Source organism: Cynocephalus volans, chromosome 11 (assembly GCF_027409185.1).
Source record: "Cynocephalus volans isolate mCynVol1 chromosome 11, mCynVol1.pri, whole genome shotgun sequence".
Taxonomy (NCBI): Eukaryota; Metazoa; Chordata; class Mammalia; order Dermoptera; family Cynocephalidae; genus Cynocephalus; species Cynocephalus volans.
Window position 1 is genome coordinate 71,333,153 of NC_084470.1, and position 20,217 is coordinate 71,353,369.

A 20,217-nucleotide genomic window follows, 5' to 3' on the forward strand; every position below is an offset into this window, starting at 1 on the left:
TTACACAGAAATATTTGACTTATCCGGCTTTCTCTTCATTATTATGTGATTGCAAATATAGAGTGTTACAGAAGTGCAAAGTGACAAAATATTATTGAGTTGCATATAGCATGCGATAATATTAAATGCACTTTTCAAAATCCAAAACTGCGCAAAGCAGTTTTTACGTTACATATTAGCACTACATTTAATCCAATCTATTTTTATTTGTATTTTATCAGTAATTTGGGGGAAACAGAAGTTTAGCACTGGCAAATATAAATGTCTTCCCATTCAGCATTACTTAGTTAAAATTCTATAATTCATGAGGGTGACTGAAATAGCTTTATCTGACTTTTATGTTTTATTATGACTCTCACTGCATGTGAAACTAGAGGAAAAGGGGTTTTCATGATGGCAGAATTCCTTATTACCGCTTAACTTTCCGTATTTAAAAATCTAACTTTGTCAGTGCTGAAAACAAAACAAACATTTCCCGCATAACCTAATGCCACGTTTGGGGACAAATTCTTATTAAGTTAACATATGCCACTTCATCAATTTATCTTCACACGGCTCGCGATCATCTGAGAATCATTCAGAGCTGAGGCTGGGTGATGTACAATCTTGTTTCCTGAGAGATGCGAGTAGCCAGCTCAACTTTTTTAACGTGTTACATTTTAATGGAAATGCAGACATAACAAAGCAATGTTCACAATGAAACATTTCACCTGAAGCTGAAGGTTACCTTTGCAACCAAGAGTGTTATCATTTCTTTAACAGTTTCTTCAATTAATTCGTCTATTTTTGAATGGTACTGATGCTAAAGAACACAGAAAGACAAATATTAGCATGTTTGGGAGGTGATGGCACTACATCCATCAGTAATTTTTAGACAACGCAATTTATAAATAAAGCTTCGCCTGCAGACCCATTTTATTTTCATAGTCCCAGAAGCATCTGTAAGATTCTGACTCCAGATCTTTGATGGAGAAAGATCTGAAGCTCTTAAAAAAAAAAAATTTAAATTACCAGGCTCACTGTTCTTTACCCAAGGCTTTCGATGCCTTTAATGTGTGTAGACATATATACACATTTACAAACAGCACACATGGATGGTTTAATGGACTAGCAGTGTGTTGATATGGATCTTACAAAGCAAGATACGACAGTAATTTAATACAGAAGATAAAAAATTATCTTTGGGAAACTGCTGGGGGGATGTGGCTTAGGTAGTGAAATCCTTCTGAAGGGAATTTGACCACAGCACTGTGACTCATTTTGCGAAAATTATTCTGAAACCACCAGACACTTTGGGTTAATGTCTCAGAGCACCCCAATTTTATCTCCAGGTGTTGGCTCAGTGTCGAGGTGAAGTGTTTCTTTCTGAACCCTTGTGGCAAGTCACTCATTTTCTCTATTCATGGATAAGCAGAATCAGCTTAGAGCCTCTACTGAGACTTCTGCTAAGTTTTTCAATTTCTCTAACTGCGGCTGTCAATTACATTTAAATAGCAAAGTGAAAACAAACCTCCACACAAACCAAAATCTGCTGTAAATGCCAGGGAAAAAGGAAAAGTGATTTCAACACAAAATATTATATGCCAGCTCCTTGACATTTATTAGATCATTTTAGTATCCATTTGAATTATTCCATATTTTCTTAACAAAAAAATAACAATGCAAAGCATTGTTATTTGGAAGGGAAAATGCACTTACCCACTCTTTAGCAAACTTTCAGAAGGATGATTAATGAGGAACAGAAAAAAAAAAAAAGGAACAGTGCAAATAAAAATTAGGACAAAAGCACATATGAGAAAATAAAAATTAAAGAAACCATCCAAAAACCTATAAAAACGTACAGAAATAAGCCATAGTAAGATGGTTTATCATTCCGATAACTGGCAATCAGGATTACTGAGAGTGAGCAAATGGACGTGAATTAGGTTAATTCATTTAAAGTCAAAGGGGAGGTTTATTTGTGGTTAGAAGAACTGGATAAAGTCTCACTGCCAAGTTGGGAAGTCAAGTTGCCTACAAAAATTTAGCTCAGTTTCCTTATCTGTAAAAAGCAAAACAAAACAAAATAGATAATAACATTACCACCCAGAACCAATGATAGGAGAAATCCAGCAAAAATGACTGATTTTAGAAAGGAAACGAGGCAAACTCTGTATGAAGATTTTTAGCTGGTCTGCTCTATTACTATTATTTTTAAAAACCAGTGCCTAAGCCATTTCCTGGCAGTCATACTCCCAGACTCATAGATCTGTTTTGAAGTTCAAGTGAGGGTCTAGATGTGAAAATATTTTGTCAACTATAATTGCAATTCCCAATTTAAAAATGTGCAAAGGAGCTGAATAGACATTTTTCAAAGGAAGATATACAAATGGCCAACAGATACATGAAAAAATGCTCAACATCACTAGTCATCAGGGAAATGCAAATTAAAACCACATTGAGATACCACCTCACTCCAGTTAGACTGGCTATAATCAAAAAGACAGTGAATAACAAATGCTGGTGAGGGTGTGGAGAGAAGGGAACACTACTACACTGTTGGTGAGACTGTAAATTAGTGCAACCATTTTGGAAAACAATTTGGAGGTTTCTCAAACAACTACAGATAGATCTTCCATGTGATCCAGCAATCCCACTTCTGGGTATATACCCAGAGGAATGAAAATCATCATGTCAAAGGGATACCTGCACTCCCATGTTCATTGCAGCTCTGTTTGCAATAGCCAAGACATGGAACCAACCTAAATGTCTGTTAACAGATGATTGGATAAGGAAACTGTGGTATATGTATGTTCACTATGGAATACTACTCTGCCATAAAAGAGAATGAAATACTCCCATTTGCAACAACATGGATGAACCTGGAGAAACTTATGTTGAGTGAAACAAGCAAAGCACAGAGGGATAAATACCGCATGTGCTCACTCGTATGTGGGAGCTAATAGAGAAAGGAAGGCAGGAAAGAAAGAGCACAGCAGTGCTGTGATCCAACAGAGGGAGGGAACATTCCTAGGGCTACAAATTGGAGTTGAGGGGAGAGGGGGAAGGGGAGGGAGGTCGGGGGATAATTGGGAGGGGACAAAGGGTACAAAAGTAATTTCTGGTAATGGATATGCCCCTAGTATGAATCTGGCCCCCACATCATGGGCAGGAGGGGGGACAATCAGCTTTGTATCTCATGAATATTTGTAATAAGTAAATAAATTAATTTAAAAATTATTAGTATTTGTTCAAGTTCATCAAGTAGAAGATAAGGGTACGGAGAGACTTATTAGTCATCTCATTCAATTTCATTTTAGTTGATTAGAGGAAAATAAAGCAATGGCCCATACTGTATAGTCCTAATGAATCAGAACCCATGTTGGCTATCCCGCTAGATTCAAGAAAGGATTTACCCATAAGTGGCATAAACCTGAAGCTAAAAGCAAAAAATTATCTGCAGAATTCTGTGCTAGGAACACAAAGAAAGATGTCAGAGAAAAAGAATTCGGGAATATTGACAAGGCTCCAAATTCATTTTTAGGTCTTGAGATAAGATCCAGAATCACATGCTTACTTTCCCTCTTCATGTGACTGCCGCATTCCACTAGGTTTTCTTTGGATTTCTATAAATGATTCACATTTATCAAAAATTATGGGATTTAACTAAACCAGAAAAGCTAGCTGTGTACAAAATAATACAATATAAAATATTAAACGAGGAGCTTCTAACCAAGCAAAGAAGAACATCACTGAGAATAGAAACATTCTCTTGAAAAACTTGGCTGGAATGGTAAGTACAGACAAGAGAAATTGTTCTCCACACACCAAGAAGAATTTAGGGTTTTGATCTGATGAGTTAATGATGTCATTCTTTCTCTCAAGAGAAACCAGCTTTCTCTTCAGGAGCTGGGGAAACGCAAACCCTTTCATGCAGAGACACGGTGGTTTATGGGAACCTCTTCCCACCTGCAACTTTTCCATGTCAAAATTAACCCAACTTTTCCATGTCAAAATTAACCCTAACTTCTCTCTAGGCAGTCCCATCTCTTTCATTCATGCTGAACAAATACTATGACCTCTACTCTTCTCATGTTATAATACACATTTCCTATCTTTCTGCTTATAAAACAAATTGTTTTGATATGATCATTCTCCCTCTTACTTCCAGGGCAAACTTGAGCATGTCAGTGTCTTCTGGTCTATTCCCTCATTTCTGCAACGGGGCTAACATTATCACTGCTATGAATACAGGAAGCAGATTTATCTAGCCAAGTAATGAAACAATGCATGGCAACATGATTTAGAAACTTAGAAGTGCTATGTCACAGTATCACCACTACTACCACTATTACTATTTGATTAGTATGGTGGTTACACATGTGTATAAATTTCTCTGAACTCATCTAAAATCTATACACCTTACTGTATGTAAGTTATGCTTCAATTAAAATAAAACTACTTTGGGGAAGACAGTCGGGCAAAGAAATAGTCCCTCTGCTTATCGAGTAGCAAAGTGGTAAATATCAAAGCAGGTCCCATTCCTATTCAAGTAATTACAAAATACATAAATTCCTTTTGCCGGATTTTCCTGATACATGATGCTTATTTGATTAACGTGCTTTTCTGGAGCAATAGTGAGTATTCTGCCTTCACTCTTTGCTCTTTTTTTTCAGAGATATATTGTTCTATGCGCATGTGAAGCTCCATGACAAGGTACACATACCACTGGGGCATCTTTTAACAACCATCCCCTCTCCTAGATTATCTTGACATAAAATCTCTTGCAGTCAAATTGACTATCCAACTATATCTGTGTCCTAAGATAGGTACAAAGAAGGATCTTTCCCCTTTTTCATTTTCCGGTCCTCTCTGCTGGAGTTCTTGGACTAACTTGACCTGTATCCCTGCATTCTATCCTGGAGCCCTAGATCGTGGTGATAGCTACTAGAACTATTAATCTTCAATGGCATGGAAAAGTTGGTGATTCACTTTTGCTTCTGATGAGCTAAGTTGCTGCAAATTCACAATCACTACGTGAAAATCATTCCACTTGACTTCCTGTGCTGCACATTTTGCCTTGTCATGGAACAGATTGTGTGTATGTTGTCTTTCTGTAAAGACCATCTGACCTTCGAAATGAGATGAAAACACACTAGACAAAGTGAGAAACTTTAATACACAATTTCCTCTTTATTGGTACTTCACAAATTTTAATGAAAAAATAAATATTTAAGATGAAAAAGTATGTAAACAAATGTGTCGAAAGCTGCCTTTAGATGAGACATTAACCCAGTGATGAAATTCTGGAAGTAAACTTAAAATGGAAGATTGCATCACCTGGCCAGTATCTGGTCCATCACAGGTTGAAGGAGCTGGAATCCAGGGGGAGGCCAGTATTGGCAACTAGATCTATAATATGGGCTTCATATCCAATACTCAAAGTGCAAACTACATAAAAACATTGAACTTCTATCTATTCTTGTCCAAATTTTAGGATGATTCCCCTCATCCTTGGTCAATATCATTTTAACAACTCATTATTACCTTGAAGATAAATATCCTCATCCTACAAAGTGAGAACAGTCAAGGAAGGACCATTTCCATGTGATTTTTCCATTGAATTTCTGCTCAAGGTCACAGTCACTGTGCCAGGCTGCTCAGGGGAAGTACATATTTACAGACTACCATGTCTAGCTTCATTCTGACTGTTATCAGACACTTGGCTTCAGAAGAGGCCTCACTTCCCACAGGCTGGTCACCAAGATGTCTCTTGTTCAATTATACAAAGGAGAAATATCATGGTATCTCTCTCCAGCATGGCTTAAGAAAACTGACAGCCTTTTGATAAGAATCATAGACTGGAATGCAGAATTGGATGGGCCCTTAATAAAGATATTTCATCTAATGGTGTGTGCACTATTTTGGGAAAAACAAAAGATGTTTACAAGCTTCAGTTATTGTCTCCATTAAGAAAAACAGTGTCGAGTCCCATGTGGAGAATACATGTAGTCTTTTTTACTTTATCAAATAGAACTACGTCCAGAAAGAAATGGGTACTGCTGTTTAGTGTCAATATTGTTAGTATTTGGGCAAATCCAAGACAACTATCTTATGGCCAGAAGTCAGAGGACTTTTTCCACAATTTTAATAAGCTGTATACTTTCCAAATGTTGTGTACTGCATCCTATATCTTTCATTTGACAAATGATAACAGTGAGGTTACAAGAGAAAGTGACTTGCTCAAGATCACATGGTTTAGTAGCTATGGTGTGGGATCCATAGAATGTTAAAACACTACGCAACATATTCTTCTAGGAAACCAAACTCCAGGGTTAAGCCAAGGTCATTCTACTTTAGCACAGAGTTGGTTAAGTGGTTAGTGGTTAGTAAAGATGAAAGACAGGGTCCATTGTGATAAAAGTCACCTTGTTATTACTCATCATGTATCTCCAATTGGGGTCTGTGGTTTAGTCTAAGGAGGTCCACAGTTCCCCTGAAATTGTATAGTAAAATTGTGTGTGTGTTTTTTTCCCCTGGGAAATGGCTCCATAACTTTCACCAGATTCTCAGTGGAGTTTGTGACAACTCCTCCCCTCCCATTATACTTTCCAAACGTCCAGCTCAAAAAGAAAAAAGTGAAGATCAGAGTGACTTGGCTTACTTGGAAAATTTGTTTAGCCATCTGACCAGGTTTGTAGGAGCTTTTTAAACATGGCTATAATTGACTCAGTGTAGAAAGGGACTGCAATAGCTGCTGAGGGGAAAGAAAGGCCAGTCCTATTGTATCAACCCTTCCCCAGTTGGATCGGTGTCATCTTGTGAAACTCAGTTCAACTGTACATCTCAAGAAGCTCTCAGGGGAAATAGGTAAACTGGACTTCATCAAACTTAAAAATTTTTTTTTTGTGTGTGTAAAAGGATATTGTCAAGAAAGTGAAAATGACAACCCACAAAACAGGAGAAAATAGTTGTAAATCATATATATAATAATGGTCTAGTACCCATAATATATAAAAAACTTTTACAACTCAATGATAAAAATACAAATAACCCAATTAAAAAAATGGGCAAAGGATTTGAATATGTACTATGCCCAATAAACACATGAGAAGATGATAAATATCACTGTAAATCAAAAACCACAAGAGATACCACTTCACACACACTAGGATGGCTATAATAAAAAAGACAGATAATAAGTACTGGCTGAGATGTGAAGTAATCAGATTTCTCATACATTGCTGGTAGGAATTTAAAATGGTACATTCATTTTGGAAAGCAGTTTGGCAGTTCCTAAAAAGCTAAACATAGAGTGACCATATGATCCAGCAATTCCACTCCGAGGTATAAACCTGAGAGCTGAGAACATAGGTCCACCACATGAAGACTCGTACAAGAATATTCATAGCAGCATTATTTGTAATAGCTAAAATGCGGAAACAATGCAAATGTCCATCAACTGATGAATGGATAAACAAAATGTGGTATATCCATACAATGGAGTATGTTATTCAGCCATAAAAAAAGAACCAATACATGCTACAATGTGGACGAATCTTGAAGACATTATGCTAAGTGAAAGAAGCCAGACACAAGAGGCCGCATATTGTATAATTCTATTTATATAGCATGTTCAGAATAGGCAAATTCTTAGAGACAGAGTAGGTTGATGATTACCTAGGGCTGGGAAGGGAGGAAGAGGAGCGACTATTAATGGGTACTCAGTTTCTTTCTGGGGTGATGAAAGTGTCCTAACACTGATTGCAGTGATGGTTGCATAACTTTGTGAATATACTAGAACTATTGAATTGTACTCTTTACAAGGGTGAATTTTATGGATCTGTGAATTGTACCTCAAATAAAAAAAAAATGAAGAAGCTCCAAGGACAGAAAAATTTAGGAGGAAGAGGATTCTGGAAAGCATGAACGCAAAGGGATCTTAATGAATTTTAGAGATTGCCAAAAACAGGATTTTTTAAGTGGGTTCTGTAAAGCACAAGAGATTATTTAGAGTCTCCCAGAGAAGCTCAGGTTGAGGTGGGCAGTGATGAGGGACAGAGGTGGAGAGCAACTTGGCAGCTTGGCCCCCTTCCCCTCATCTCATCTAGAGCAGCTCATCTTTTATTTCTTTCACATGCTGGCCTTCTTGGCAGGGTTTGAAGAACTAATTCTGCAGCTAAAAATAGCCCAGTTAAAAGTAGAATAGTGCTATCATTTTACAGATGAGGAAACTGAGGCCTGAAGAGGCTGAATGACTTGTCAAACTCCATTTTGCTGCACAATCTGGGCAGGCATCAGGTCTTTGGACACCTGGCCCAGGTCTCCCCCAAGGGGGCTATCCTTCCTGCCTGAGCCCTTCTCCTTAACTCATTTTTGGATACCGAGTCTCCAGATAAGCGGTTCTCAACTGTGGTGTCTGGAGCAGAAAGTAGCATCAAGTTTACCAGGGAACCCGATGGAAATGTGAATCCCCAGATCTATTTTGGAATCTCTTGGGGTGAGACTAAATGATCTGGGTTTTCAGATGCTCTCTAGGTGAGTCTGATGTGCACTGAAATTTGAGAACCACTCCTCCAGACCACTCACGTGCAGCAAATGGAGCCAGGAAGAGAACCACAGGCCCCTGCATTTGACTGGACTGACTAGAATGTAACCCCCAGGGAAGGTCCCCTGCATTTGACTGGACTGACTAGAATGTAGCCCCCAGGGAAGGTCCCCTGCATTTGACTGGACTGACTAGAATGTAACCCCCAGGGAAGGTCCTCAACAAGAAAATCAGTGGAGCAGAAGCTGGCAGGGGGACGGGGGGTGGGGGGGGGGAGGCTGAGGAAGCTGACTTGTGGGGGAAACAAGGTTGGAGATGATCTTGCCAGGAAGAGAATACCACCAACCCACATTTAAAAATGGAAGGTGCCGAAAGAGAAAATAAATAACGAATAAGGAGCAAATATAATTTAGTAAAAATTCTGAGCATGTAAGGCTGGTATCGAAAGATCTGATTTAGGAGCAATTTATGCCAATTGGCAACAACACAGAGTTGCCAGAAATGTTTCTGAATTAATTCTAAATTGGTATATGAATATCTAGCTGGCTTAAGGCCATTGGAGAAAAATGATCATGATAGTCTTTAATCAAGCCCAAGTTGCTGTTTCCTTCTCCTTTACATTTTTAAATACCGCTTTAGAATTGGAAACTTAGCAAAGGACTAAACTTTTGGTCAGGGAAGATTCACAATCAACTCAATCTAAGGAAAATGGAAAGTCTGCAATTTTTTTTGAAATTCAGAACCTGCTGGCTGGGGATTGGATAGCAGGATGATCTAACATTACAACCTGGAAGTTGCTTGATGCAAGAAAGAACTCTCCTGCTGTCCAGATGTTCAAAGTGATAAAATGTGCTCCAAATGTGAAAATGACTTGCATTTTGGCAAACACATATCTGTTGGCAATACCAGCCTAATAAATGAGTTTGTCAAACGTCATTTAGCTTAAAGGAACTTTATGGCCACCCCAATTCCAGCCAGGAATCACTTCCAAGTGACTGGCATCTTCATCAGCACATGCCTTAGAAATTTACTTGACAAACAGATACCCAATACTCATCCATGGCTTAATCCACAAATGTTAGAGTATATTTCTGAAACTAGCAGACTACGGTAGATAGAAAGAATTTATGAAGTTTTCTTCTACATGATCAATGGAGAGGGGGGAAAAATCTGTTTTTTTTTTTTTTGTTGTTGTTGTTGTTACCTCTTGGCCCATTTCCATGCTGCAAAGTTTTGTTGATTGAGCTTTGGCATCAACCATAACGTTAAACATGGTGCATATTGACTGTGGGACTCGAAAATCTGTTGATCGACTGGTTTTTTGCAGCTTAACTTCAAATGCAATCCTGGTTCTATTAAAACAAAGTAGGAAAAGACCAATTTAGTGTTCAGATGGCAGCAGGTGGAGGAGACATTTTCTGAGGGGTCAGTGAAAAAGAAAATTGAAGGCTGTAATCAGTTTCAATCGACAATGACTTCACATGTGTTCTCTTTTAAATGACTTTCCCAACTAAGGAAGGCCTATTCATGGAGACAGCCACACGCACCCTTCCTTTCTCGGCAGTATGTGGAACACCTGTAGCTTGATGTATTTCTGTCTATAGTTTACATGCTATGGAGAACCTTAATTGCAGGAGAATGAATGAATGAACAAAAACCCGATTACAGCATTATAGCATATGTAAGTTCTCTCACATTGGCAACTGCCTATCTTGAATCACTTCATTAAAAATATAAAAAAACAAAAAAGCATTTTCTAATTTTAAAGATCTCATGGTGAGGGAAAAAAATCTTAAATGACATTTATTGGGTTTTCCCCCCCTGATTTTGAAAGAGACTAAAATTCTTAAAAATCCAGCAAGTTTATTACATTCCTTTAAAGACTAAAAAAAAAATTTTTTTTTTTTACTTGTTAATGATCATAAAAGGGAAATATATCAAGCTGTTAAAGATGGCTACCTTTGGGGAGGCGTGGTATTGGAGAATTTCAACTATGCTTTTTGTTGGTTTGTTTTCAATGTCAATGTATTATTATGCAATAAAAATATGTTATTATAATTAAATATTACATATACTATATTACATATACTTAATATACATCATATAATATACATAATATACAATTCAAGAATTGTGTAATGGTGGAATACTAATGTAACATAATTCTGACATCGGTCAGCAATGTGCTAACCACTCATAGGACAAACCCAGCCCAACATGGCCAGCAGTAATTAATGCAGACGTGATATTTAATCTTTGATATGGCACTGTAAAGGGGCCCAGTTATATTTTTAAGGGTTTCAGAGAAGTGGGTCACATCATCACATGTCTTTAAAGAAAAGCACCTAGTTAGTAAGTGGCTTTATTAAAGCCCCTTTCGACTAATGCTTCTTTTCGGCATTGTTTGCTGTCAGGTTCAGGAGATCATGCAGCCACCAGGAAAGCATTGCTTTAAGAGGAATTCGTAGCAGTTTTCTAACAGTGCATAGAAGGACCACACAGCTAGTTAGCTTAGGAAAGGATGCCAGCTTGCTAACACACCCTGGGTGCATGCAGGGAAGCCAAGTATAATTTCTAAGGTTGGAAGCCCAGTTCTTAAGAAAAAAACTAAAAAGAAAACAACCCAAAACCCAAACCCTTACAACACCCCTATATACTATATGATCATATTAAAGATAAATGCATCTTGGCTTCTAAAGACTCAGTGCACTGAAGTAGCTTTCTAATCATGATGATCATTTTAAGCTATGCTGAAAATACATCGTTTTCTGGTTTTGTGAAAAGGAGGTCTGATGGGGACTGAGTTGGACAGGTCCCTGTGCTGATCTTCTGAGGCTTGCGTGCCAGTTCCGGCCCAATTTGAGAAATGGAAATGCTAAATCACTTTCTTCCAATGAAGTAATCATCTTCTGTTTTCACAAGAGAACTGTTCATAGCCCTCGGAGTGCAGGGCTGTGAAAAGAGGAAGCTGAACGCAAAATTAACATGACTGGGAGGACTCTATGGGACCTGAAAGCCAGGAATGGAGAGGTCACCCAACCCAAATCACTGTCCTTGAGGGCAGAGTCAGGATGCTTTGTTTTGTGTTCAGCACAGTACCTGATATAGACTAGACTAGAGGCTCTGTAAATGTCTGTCAAGTAAATGAATAAAATTTCTTGGAAACTTAGACATTGGGAGTGCCTTACTGACTTTTTGGCATTGCACATGTGTATTTATGAAACAATGTCCTTACTATGTGTCCTAGAACTAGGGTGATTTATTCTGTCCCAAAGAGGAAAACAATGGTTCTGGGCAGTTCTAATGTGGATTCTATGTCTTAAAACATCCAAGGACTTTCTCCATGTTCTAGCCTCTGGATCTGGAGGTCTGGGGATGATATTTCTACCCACTTTTGCTTTTGTCTGCTTTTGTGCTTATGTCTGGACCTTAATGAAAGGGGCATGAAGAAATTTAAGTGTTTAGGACCAGCCATACATGTGTAATTGACGAACTTTTGTCAATAAAAGGTTACTTAACAGCTATGGTGTGCCTGGCAGGATGCTGGGCCTTCAGGAGGGTGAGGAGCAACAAAGAACAAGATCCACTCCCTGTCTCTCAGAAGCTCACTGGCTTTAGGTGCCTGAACCATAAAGATATAGTTACAAAGTGGTAAGAGATAAAATAGTCACTATCCACCTCTGACATCCTCATAACTTCCCTTTTTCTCTAAGCATCTCTCTACTTCTTATTCCCTACCCAGAAGACTGGCTTCTCCGCAAAGGACATAAATGTCTTTCTGTACAATTGTGTGCCCAGATCAGGCACTGGAAAGTCCTAATTCTAGTGCATTTCAGGCCCTAGGACAGATCACGGGAGAACATTTTTTGCCTCAGGGAACTGCCCTGCAAGAAGTTTTTAGAATGGTTTGAATGGTTTGGCCACTGGAAAAGCATTGCTTTTCATAAAATTGATATAGATCATGTATGAGATGGTGGGATTCAAGACCCTAAGGAAACAATTTGACCGTGGGTTTATGAAATAGGCCTGCCTTTGGTTCTAGGAATGAGAAGAAAAGAGCAAAACTCAAAACCTAGGTCACCAGGATTTTAAGCTTCCAGAATTGGTATTAAACACCTGCCCAGATTCTATGTAGCCCATAGTTCCTTCCCTAATTGCTGCTGAGATGCTGCTGTGCTGCTCACTTACCTGGGATTATGTTGTTCTTTTGCCCTTTTGGTTTCTCTTTTCTTCTTTCAAAATATAAATTGATGAAATCAGAGCACTTCCAGGCAAACCCAGCCCCCAACACATGCAACTGATCCATCAACTAAACTATACAACATCTAGAGATCTGGAGTAGCCTGTGCTGCCTGCGGTCTATTTTTTTGAATGAGGAAAAATAATGGAATACTTCTGAACTGGAAAAGGAACTTGGGTGTGTGTCTGGGGGTAGACAGGATGATGATGATGATGTCAAATCAGTGGAATTTCAGTTCTGTATTTGATATATAGATATAGATACTCCACGAGGGAAGGATGAGTTCTCTCATTCTTCATTGTATACCAATAACTTAGCAGTGTGCCTGGCATATGGGAGGAGCTCAAACAATTTTTGTTGAATGGATGAATATTGTCCTCATTTTCTTCCCCTTGTCTTCTGAGAATAGTCTGCCTGGGAATTTCAAGTGCAGAATTTCTACCCCAATCCTATTAGCAATTTTTGGGAAGGCAAAACGTATGTTAAATATCTCATGTCCCTTTGTTGATACTCAGTTAGATTTTGGGCAAGACCATTAACCGTTGGCACACAGTAGGTACTCAGCTCATACATACAGAATGAATGACAATACTGAGGCGCTGTCCACTTTGCTGGAAAATCATTAAATCCCTGCTACCTGTACTGGACATGTTGACTCTAGAATTGTATGTTCTCTTTTTTCCATCCAACTGTCCATCTGTGCACACGCTCATACATTTAACAAATATTTATAGGGTAAATATTTTGTGCCAGACACTGCTAGATATTGGGGATGCAGAGACAAACAGAAATGAACAGGGTCAACAACCTTGAAAAAATTGGCAGCCAGATTCTTTTGGTTGTAGGACAGATGAGGGCAGGTGAAGAGAAGCTAGACTAGGGCAGCCACCACTCTGGCTGGCTTTGACAAGAAATCACCTTCTCCAAAAAACTCCAAATTAAGACCAATTGAAAGAGTAGCTATCTGCCTTTCCCTGAGACTGTGTATAGTGGGGAAAGCATGCAGAACCTGTCCTGCCACATGGGCTTACCTTTTGACACAAGACTCAATCATGTCACTTGCCATCAACTTCAGCCGTTGTTCCAGGTGCTTTCCAAACTCTTCTTCGGGCCAGTGCAAGTCCCGAATGAAGGTCTGAAGGGCATCGAGTTTCCAGAACAGATCTTCCGAGGTGCCTGATCCATTACTGGCAGGACAAAAATTAGAAAACACGAGTCACCTAATGACCCTGAGCTCTGAAAAAACTAACACAAAGACAACCTGGGGCTGGAAGGCTTAAGGCAAACAGTGGCTTTGACATACAAAACGACGCGTGTTGACGGTTGGAGGTGGGGGCAATCTCCACCGACAGATTTTGAGTTTTACCATACACGACTTAATCCACCTTTGCTTGGATGATTACTCTAGACCAGTGAGAAGTGTGGAGAAGGTGCTGTCTCATAATAACTCGGAGAACAGTGTATGGTAAAAATCAGCCTTCCTTTAATAACCACATTAACACATGTGATGATTCAGATGAAGGCCACGAACCAGGGGGAGAAATAAGTCTCAACGGATAATAACTACATGGCAACATGCAGTTATTAAAATTCAGAGTTTCATGCATTTCCCCAGCTCCCCTCCAGAGAGGAGGCCTCTTGGAGATTGCACAAGACTTTCAGTTTTAAAAGGACAGTGCTAACAAAGTGGTGAGCGAGGACCTGCTTTCTCTCTTGAAGAGCTGGAAAGAAACTGGGGTAACTCAGATCGAGATGGGGACACCTGGATACCTTGGATCCAAAATGGTTCAGTTTGATTATTATTCCAATTTTCATAGACCAGCCCATTGCACAGGCAGCCCCAGGATGAGATGAGTCAGGGCAGGGGAGGTGAGTGGACAAGGGTTATTTCCAATGCTTTAGGGCTCAAAACCTGAGCTTTTTTTTTTTTTTTTTTTTTTTTTTTTTACCATTGCACCATCTTACCCAGTCTTCTGTACAGATGGGGAAATTGGTCTTGATTCCTTTCTGTACAATGACGTCTAAGAAACTTTTACCTGTGGCATCCATGGAAGGCCTGTGAAGGGGAAATGCTCCATCTCTCACCCTCTTGCCCTTCTCTGGCTGGCTTTCTGTTTTGTAACAATCCCATTTGGAGATCTGAGGGTGGCCACCCCCCAACCCCTTCCTCGCATACCACTAATGCTAACACGGTAATTTATAAAATGTCCAACACACCATGCATTACCACTTGTTCTGACATCGTCTATAGAAACAGATGAGAGTGGGTGTTTCTATTGTGACAGATGCCAGCTGCATTGAATTAATGCTTCAGAGAGAAATATAGCTAGTGCATAAATGCATACACAGCTACTGCAGGGTGGGGAGGGGGCACACTCCCAACATGCCGAGAGGGAGCCTACGGCCTGGACCAACAGGGTAATGTTGTCAAGGACAGACCAGTCTGAGGTCAGTACGTAGATGTATCTGACACGAAGGAGCAGGTAACATGGAAACACGTCCTTAAAATGAAAGGTGGCAAAGGAGGAAACTGGAATTATGAAAAGATATAGAATCAGGCATTTCCTGGTGGCTGATTGAGAATCCACACCTTCTTTTCAGATACTGCTGTAAGCACTGCTCAAAAGTGGGGGAATGCATCATCTCTCTGTGAAAGTTCAGCCTTCCCCCGACCCCTTCCTATGCTTGGGAAAAAGAAACCCCAACTTGGTCTAGTCTAAGCCCCGTTTTGGAACTGCATGATTGTATGTTTTAAATCATTAAGTACATATGAATGCAATAATTGGTATTTATTACAACAACATTTTGACACCCATCTGGTTTCAGAGTTTCAAAAAATTCTTGTAGGGTTTTTTTTTTTTTTCTCTGAAGAGCTTATTATTAAGTTTTGACATGAGGAAAAGAATATTTTCTTTTTATTTTTAAGATAAACTGTTAATGTTAAGGCAATAGCACCAAGATTATTTTGATTGCTGAGCAGTTACCAAAATGTGTTCCCACTCATGCCTTAATTAATTGAACAGAGACCATTATCTGCTTTATTACAATGTCTTGATTCATATCTTTTCAAAAACAATGTCACAGAGCATGCACAGAAGAAGGTAAGAGAAGCTTTCAGATATTTATTTTAAAATTTTTAACAGATACTACCTAATCTAACTTTTAATATAGTCATCTTAGCATGAATATGATTTGTGTTGTTTTTTGGAAGATTTTCTTTTTAGATATAAATTTTTGGAGGTTTTAATTTGTCTCTAAAAGAGGGTCAGACACATCGACCATGTGATTTCATCGTTAACTTGTGAGCAATTATAGGTTTTTAAAAATATTAGGCAGCTTTGGAGGAGCCAGGTAGGGCAGTCATTTTAATGTCCTGTTTTCTACCTGGATTACTGCAAAAATAAAAATGCTGAGGGCCATCTTGATGAATGTGATTTGGAGATTTCAAAACATCACTGCCAGTTTCAGATCATTTTTTATTCCTTTGATAATAACACTTTCCTTTGAAAATGGGCCAATTTATTCTTTCAAGAAAAAGCTTATCTGGCCTATAATTAGGTGGTCTAAGAAAGGGATCAAAGGAGGGTATAGAATCACTAAACCTTATTTCACATATTAAATCATGCACGTGGTTCTAATTTAATTTCCCTGAGGTAGGATTTAAGGGTGCTGGATCTTCTTCTTGATAAGGAAAAAAAGAGAGAGGATTCATTCCTAAGCTAGAAGAAATGGCTACTTAACCCCCACTCCCCCAAACAGCTGGCTTTAAAGTGGCCCAGGATCCAAGAAAAACTACTCCATGCAACCTTGACAGATGAAAAGAATGACCCTACACTCAGACCACAGATGATACGACTACCACAAGTTCGATTATTAGTTGTTTGAATTTTGCATTCTCAAAGTTAGACACATTCTTGCTCCTTAGATCTGAAAGTGCTGTACTGTATTATGACCTTAAGAAGTATCCTTACATAACATTTACATTACTAAGTCTTGATCCATTCAGAAATTTTCATTTAGCCCTGAAAATAATGTTACTATATCCTGCTATTTGCTGATTCCAGAAATATGCTTCATGGTTTAAATGGTCTCTAGGAATTTTTTATTTTTATTAAAAAAAAAATCTTCTAGGTTAGGTGTACTTCCCTTTTAGATTTGGATCAGGCTAGAGATGATTGGCCAGCCCATCAAAGAAGTTTCCTGAACTGATTTTGGATGACTAACTCCTAAAGTCATGTCACCTGCATTTTTCTTCCCCCAAAGGTAGAATCCTTTCAAAAATAATTCAGGAAGTGAGACATAGTTCTCAAGCATTCAGTAGGCGTAAGACAAATTGCTAGTGCCTTATATATAGCAAATGTCTTACAAACATGATGCATGCCAGAAATAAACAATATCGTCTCTGTATGATCAGCAAAATATGTCTAATTATCCCTCTCCATCTCTGTTATATAGGATGTATAGAAATAAACAATACATATCCATGCCAAGATCACTTAAATTTAAATTAGATCTAATGTGAACTGAATACACACTCAGCATCATATATAGCAGCCATCCATGACGGTGCCGAAAAAGTAGGCATTTGTGGGATGCCTAGAGGGATGTTAACTGGTAGATTTGGTACTTTGGGAAGGTTCACATTGGGTAGGTTCACATTGGGTAGGTTACTGGTTAAACTCCTGTGGAAGAAACAGACAGAAAGAAAAAATACCATCACAGTGACAATGCAGATGTGGCAGAAGCACACGACAGTTGTAAATAAATTGGTTAAGTCCATAGCAAGACAACAGTGAAAACTCAAGTGACACACTTTACAAAGTAGCTTATGGATGGGGAGCTGTGGCGTGGCTCAGTATTCAAAGAGAAATGATGAAAGTGAATGGAAAAAAAATTAACCATAGAGTGACTTAAATGTGTGGACACTCATGGGGCACCCACAAACAATGATCACATTATTTAAAGGTCTTGGGGGGGATATTTGGTTTCCAAATCCATTGCCATAAGAGTCTAGAACTTGTCTCATACTAAGAACTTGAAGTCATGGAATTCGTGGTGGGGCTGGGGCTTCTGTGGAGTAGTTGGGATTGCCAGAAATGATAAAACACTTTAATTTTCTTACTTTTATTTATAAGTTATTGTTGATAGAGGCACATTTCTCAAGTCAGATATTAGATACAAGATGAAATAGGAAATTCACCCACTTGAACACACACGTAATGATGATGTACAGAAACTGAATTCTTTCCAACTGCTACTTCTGAAGACAGGTGTGTGTGCAATGGGGTGTCAGAGTTGATGGTGAAGGTTAAAAAATCATATCAAGAAGGATCAGCTTTGAATAATTTTAAAGTAAATGGAAACTTCCTCTCCCAAACTAAGTCCAATTAAAATGGAGAAATGTTTATACGTAGAAACAGACACCTAGGAAAAGAAAAGAATCCCCAACTCAGCTTTTATATTAAATACTTTGACCAAAAGTGGATTTAAAATATGGCTTTATGTCATGGTGGTTACTTTTGGAAGTGGGATAGAGGCTGGAAGAAAACATGACAGGGGTAGGGGCTTCTGGGGAGCGGGCTGGGAATGTTGTTTTTTGATCTGAGTAATTGCTACATGGGTGCGCTCAGTTTGTGAAAATTAATTAAGCTCAGTATTTTTCTGTAAAAAGTTAAAATAAGTTAAAAATGACTAAGAAGTTAAAAATGTTACCTTGTATCTGCTTTTTGCTTTTGAACAAAGATTGATCAGTTGACGTGATGGAAGAGAGATGGATGACTTTATGAGTAAAGAGAGAAAACAAAACCAAACAACCCCCCCAGCTCGAGTCAACGATATTGTCTTTGGTGGGGCTCTGTCATTCACTGCTCCACAAGCTGATATAGCATGTCTCTGTAGTGGCATTTTAAGGGTGTTCCATCCAGCCAAAGTCACTGGCACCATAGAGCCCAGCCTAACTTTGAATCTGAGAGGAGCCTTCCTGTTTAAATGAAGTTGACAGCACTTTGGCAAAGGAGTTGAGGTTCTCTTTTTGGATCTTCTGGGAGAAGAGCAAGTTTTGCCAAAGCAGCTCTGCCCGGGGCAAGCTTTGTTTGACTAAAAGGACTCCTGCAGGGGCTGGATCTGCCTCTGGGCTTGCTTAGGGGGGCAAGCCTCCTGCTAAGTCAGAAATTTTGGACTTTGCAGATAGCCTGCATGCCTGCCTCCCTCTGGAAAGAAGTTACTCTTTCACAATAGCAATATAGCCCTGGCTTGTAGACTGAAAAACCTAGAAGCAAAAATTGCCTACCTGTTATTCTCTTCCTTAGGGGAAACAGGTGTCTCACGGATTTGTAATTCACACTTCATGTTTTGGGAACGCCAATTATACGTCTCTACTTGAGACTAAAGGGTGCTCTTGTGGGAATTGTCAAAAGAAGATTAGCTAAATATGATTATTAAGTAGAAGGAAAAATGAAACTTTTCCTTGCATGTCTCTCTGTTTGGTCGGGAATTTGCCTTCGAATTCAGTCCCTGGTGGTTCTCAGTCTTAAACACTGCCACGTAACAAAACTGTTGGCGATTTCCCCTGAGACATGTGTAAGCCTATATAAGCAAATGTGATCATTAAATGATACACACACTGAATAATGATTAAGGAATTAGGAGATTTTAGAGATGGCAGCCTGGAAAGTTAAAATGTCAATTCTGAGCAAATTAAAAGTAGCTAGGAATGAATAACATACAAATGTATGCAAAAGCAACTTAATTTAAACGTATTAGCGGATGGTGAGTACACAAATTAGAAGCGAGCTTTATTTTTCACACAAAAATAAAAAATACTTATATTAGTCAAAACACTGTATTTGTAAAATATGACATGTTGCCTGGACTACTGCACTGGGCTCATACAGAAACATTTCCTTCATGTGACATATTATTATAATGCTCTACTTTTAAAAGGATGAAACATTCTTGATACTTTTGCTTTTAGCAAAATAATATAGTGCATTACTAATGTTAGTAATACTTCATTTAGATATTAATAACATATTAATAATCAAGGAGGCAATTCCAAGCATAATATTTCACAAATATACATGTGAAAAGGTAGAATTTTTTAGTAGTACTCAGTTCCGATCAGGCTCCTGGAGCTGCTGATGACTGTTAACAAACTACTATTTTAAAGAGGGCCCTTTAGCAACTACCTAAAAACAAGTCAGTCATGCTCCTCTGTCAGAATCATAATTGGATATCTCTGGATAGTACAAGAAATGTGAATTGCAATCCTAACAACTAATACATGTTAAAAAACAGACTCTTTCATTCATTTTGGGGACTGCTGAGAAAGGATAGTTCCCATGAAGGTCAAAGGGCCCATCTCTGGAGCACTGGATTAAAAAAATTCTCATCTACTCTCTCACATGGATGAATGTTACAGATGTGTGTGTGTCTCATCCTTTCTACTGAT

At 38.7% G+C, this 20,217-nt stretch overlaps 1 protein-coding gene across 3 annotated transcripts in view; it reads right to left on the minus strand.

Moving 5' to 3' along the window:
- Positions 1 to 20,217, minus strand: part of CADPS (calcium dependent secretion activator) — a 431,225-nt gene that overhangs the window by 64,955 nt on the left and 346,053 nt on the right. For 2 of the 3 annotated variants that reach the window (XM_063113329.1, XM_063113328.1), the window contains 3 exons: positions 13,799 to 13,954; positions 9,732 to 9,879; positions 728 to 802 (listed from right to left, as the gene is read on the minus strand). In XM_063113329.1, the coding sequence (XP_062969399.1) occupies positions 728 to 802; positions 9,732 to 9,879; positions 13,799 to 13,954 (379 nt within the window). Of the gene's footprint in view, positions 1 to 727; positions 803 to 9,731; positions 9,880 to 13,798; positions 13,955 to 17,302; positions 17,450 to 20,217 lie in introns of all 3 variants that reach the window. The other variant, XM_063113327.1, reaches the window with a different exon arrangement.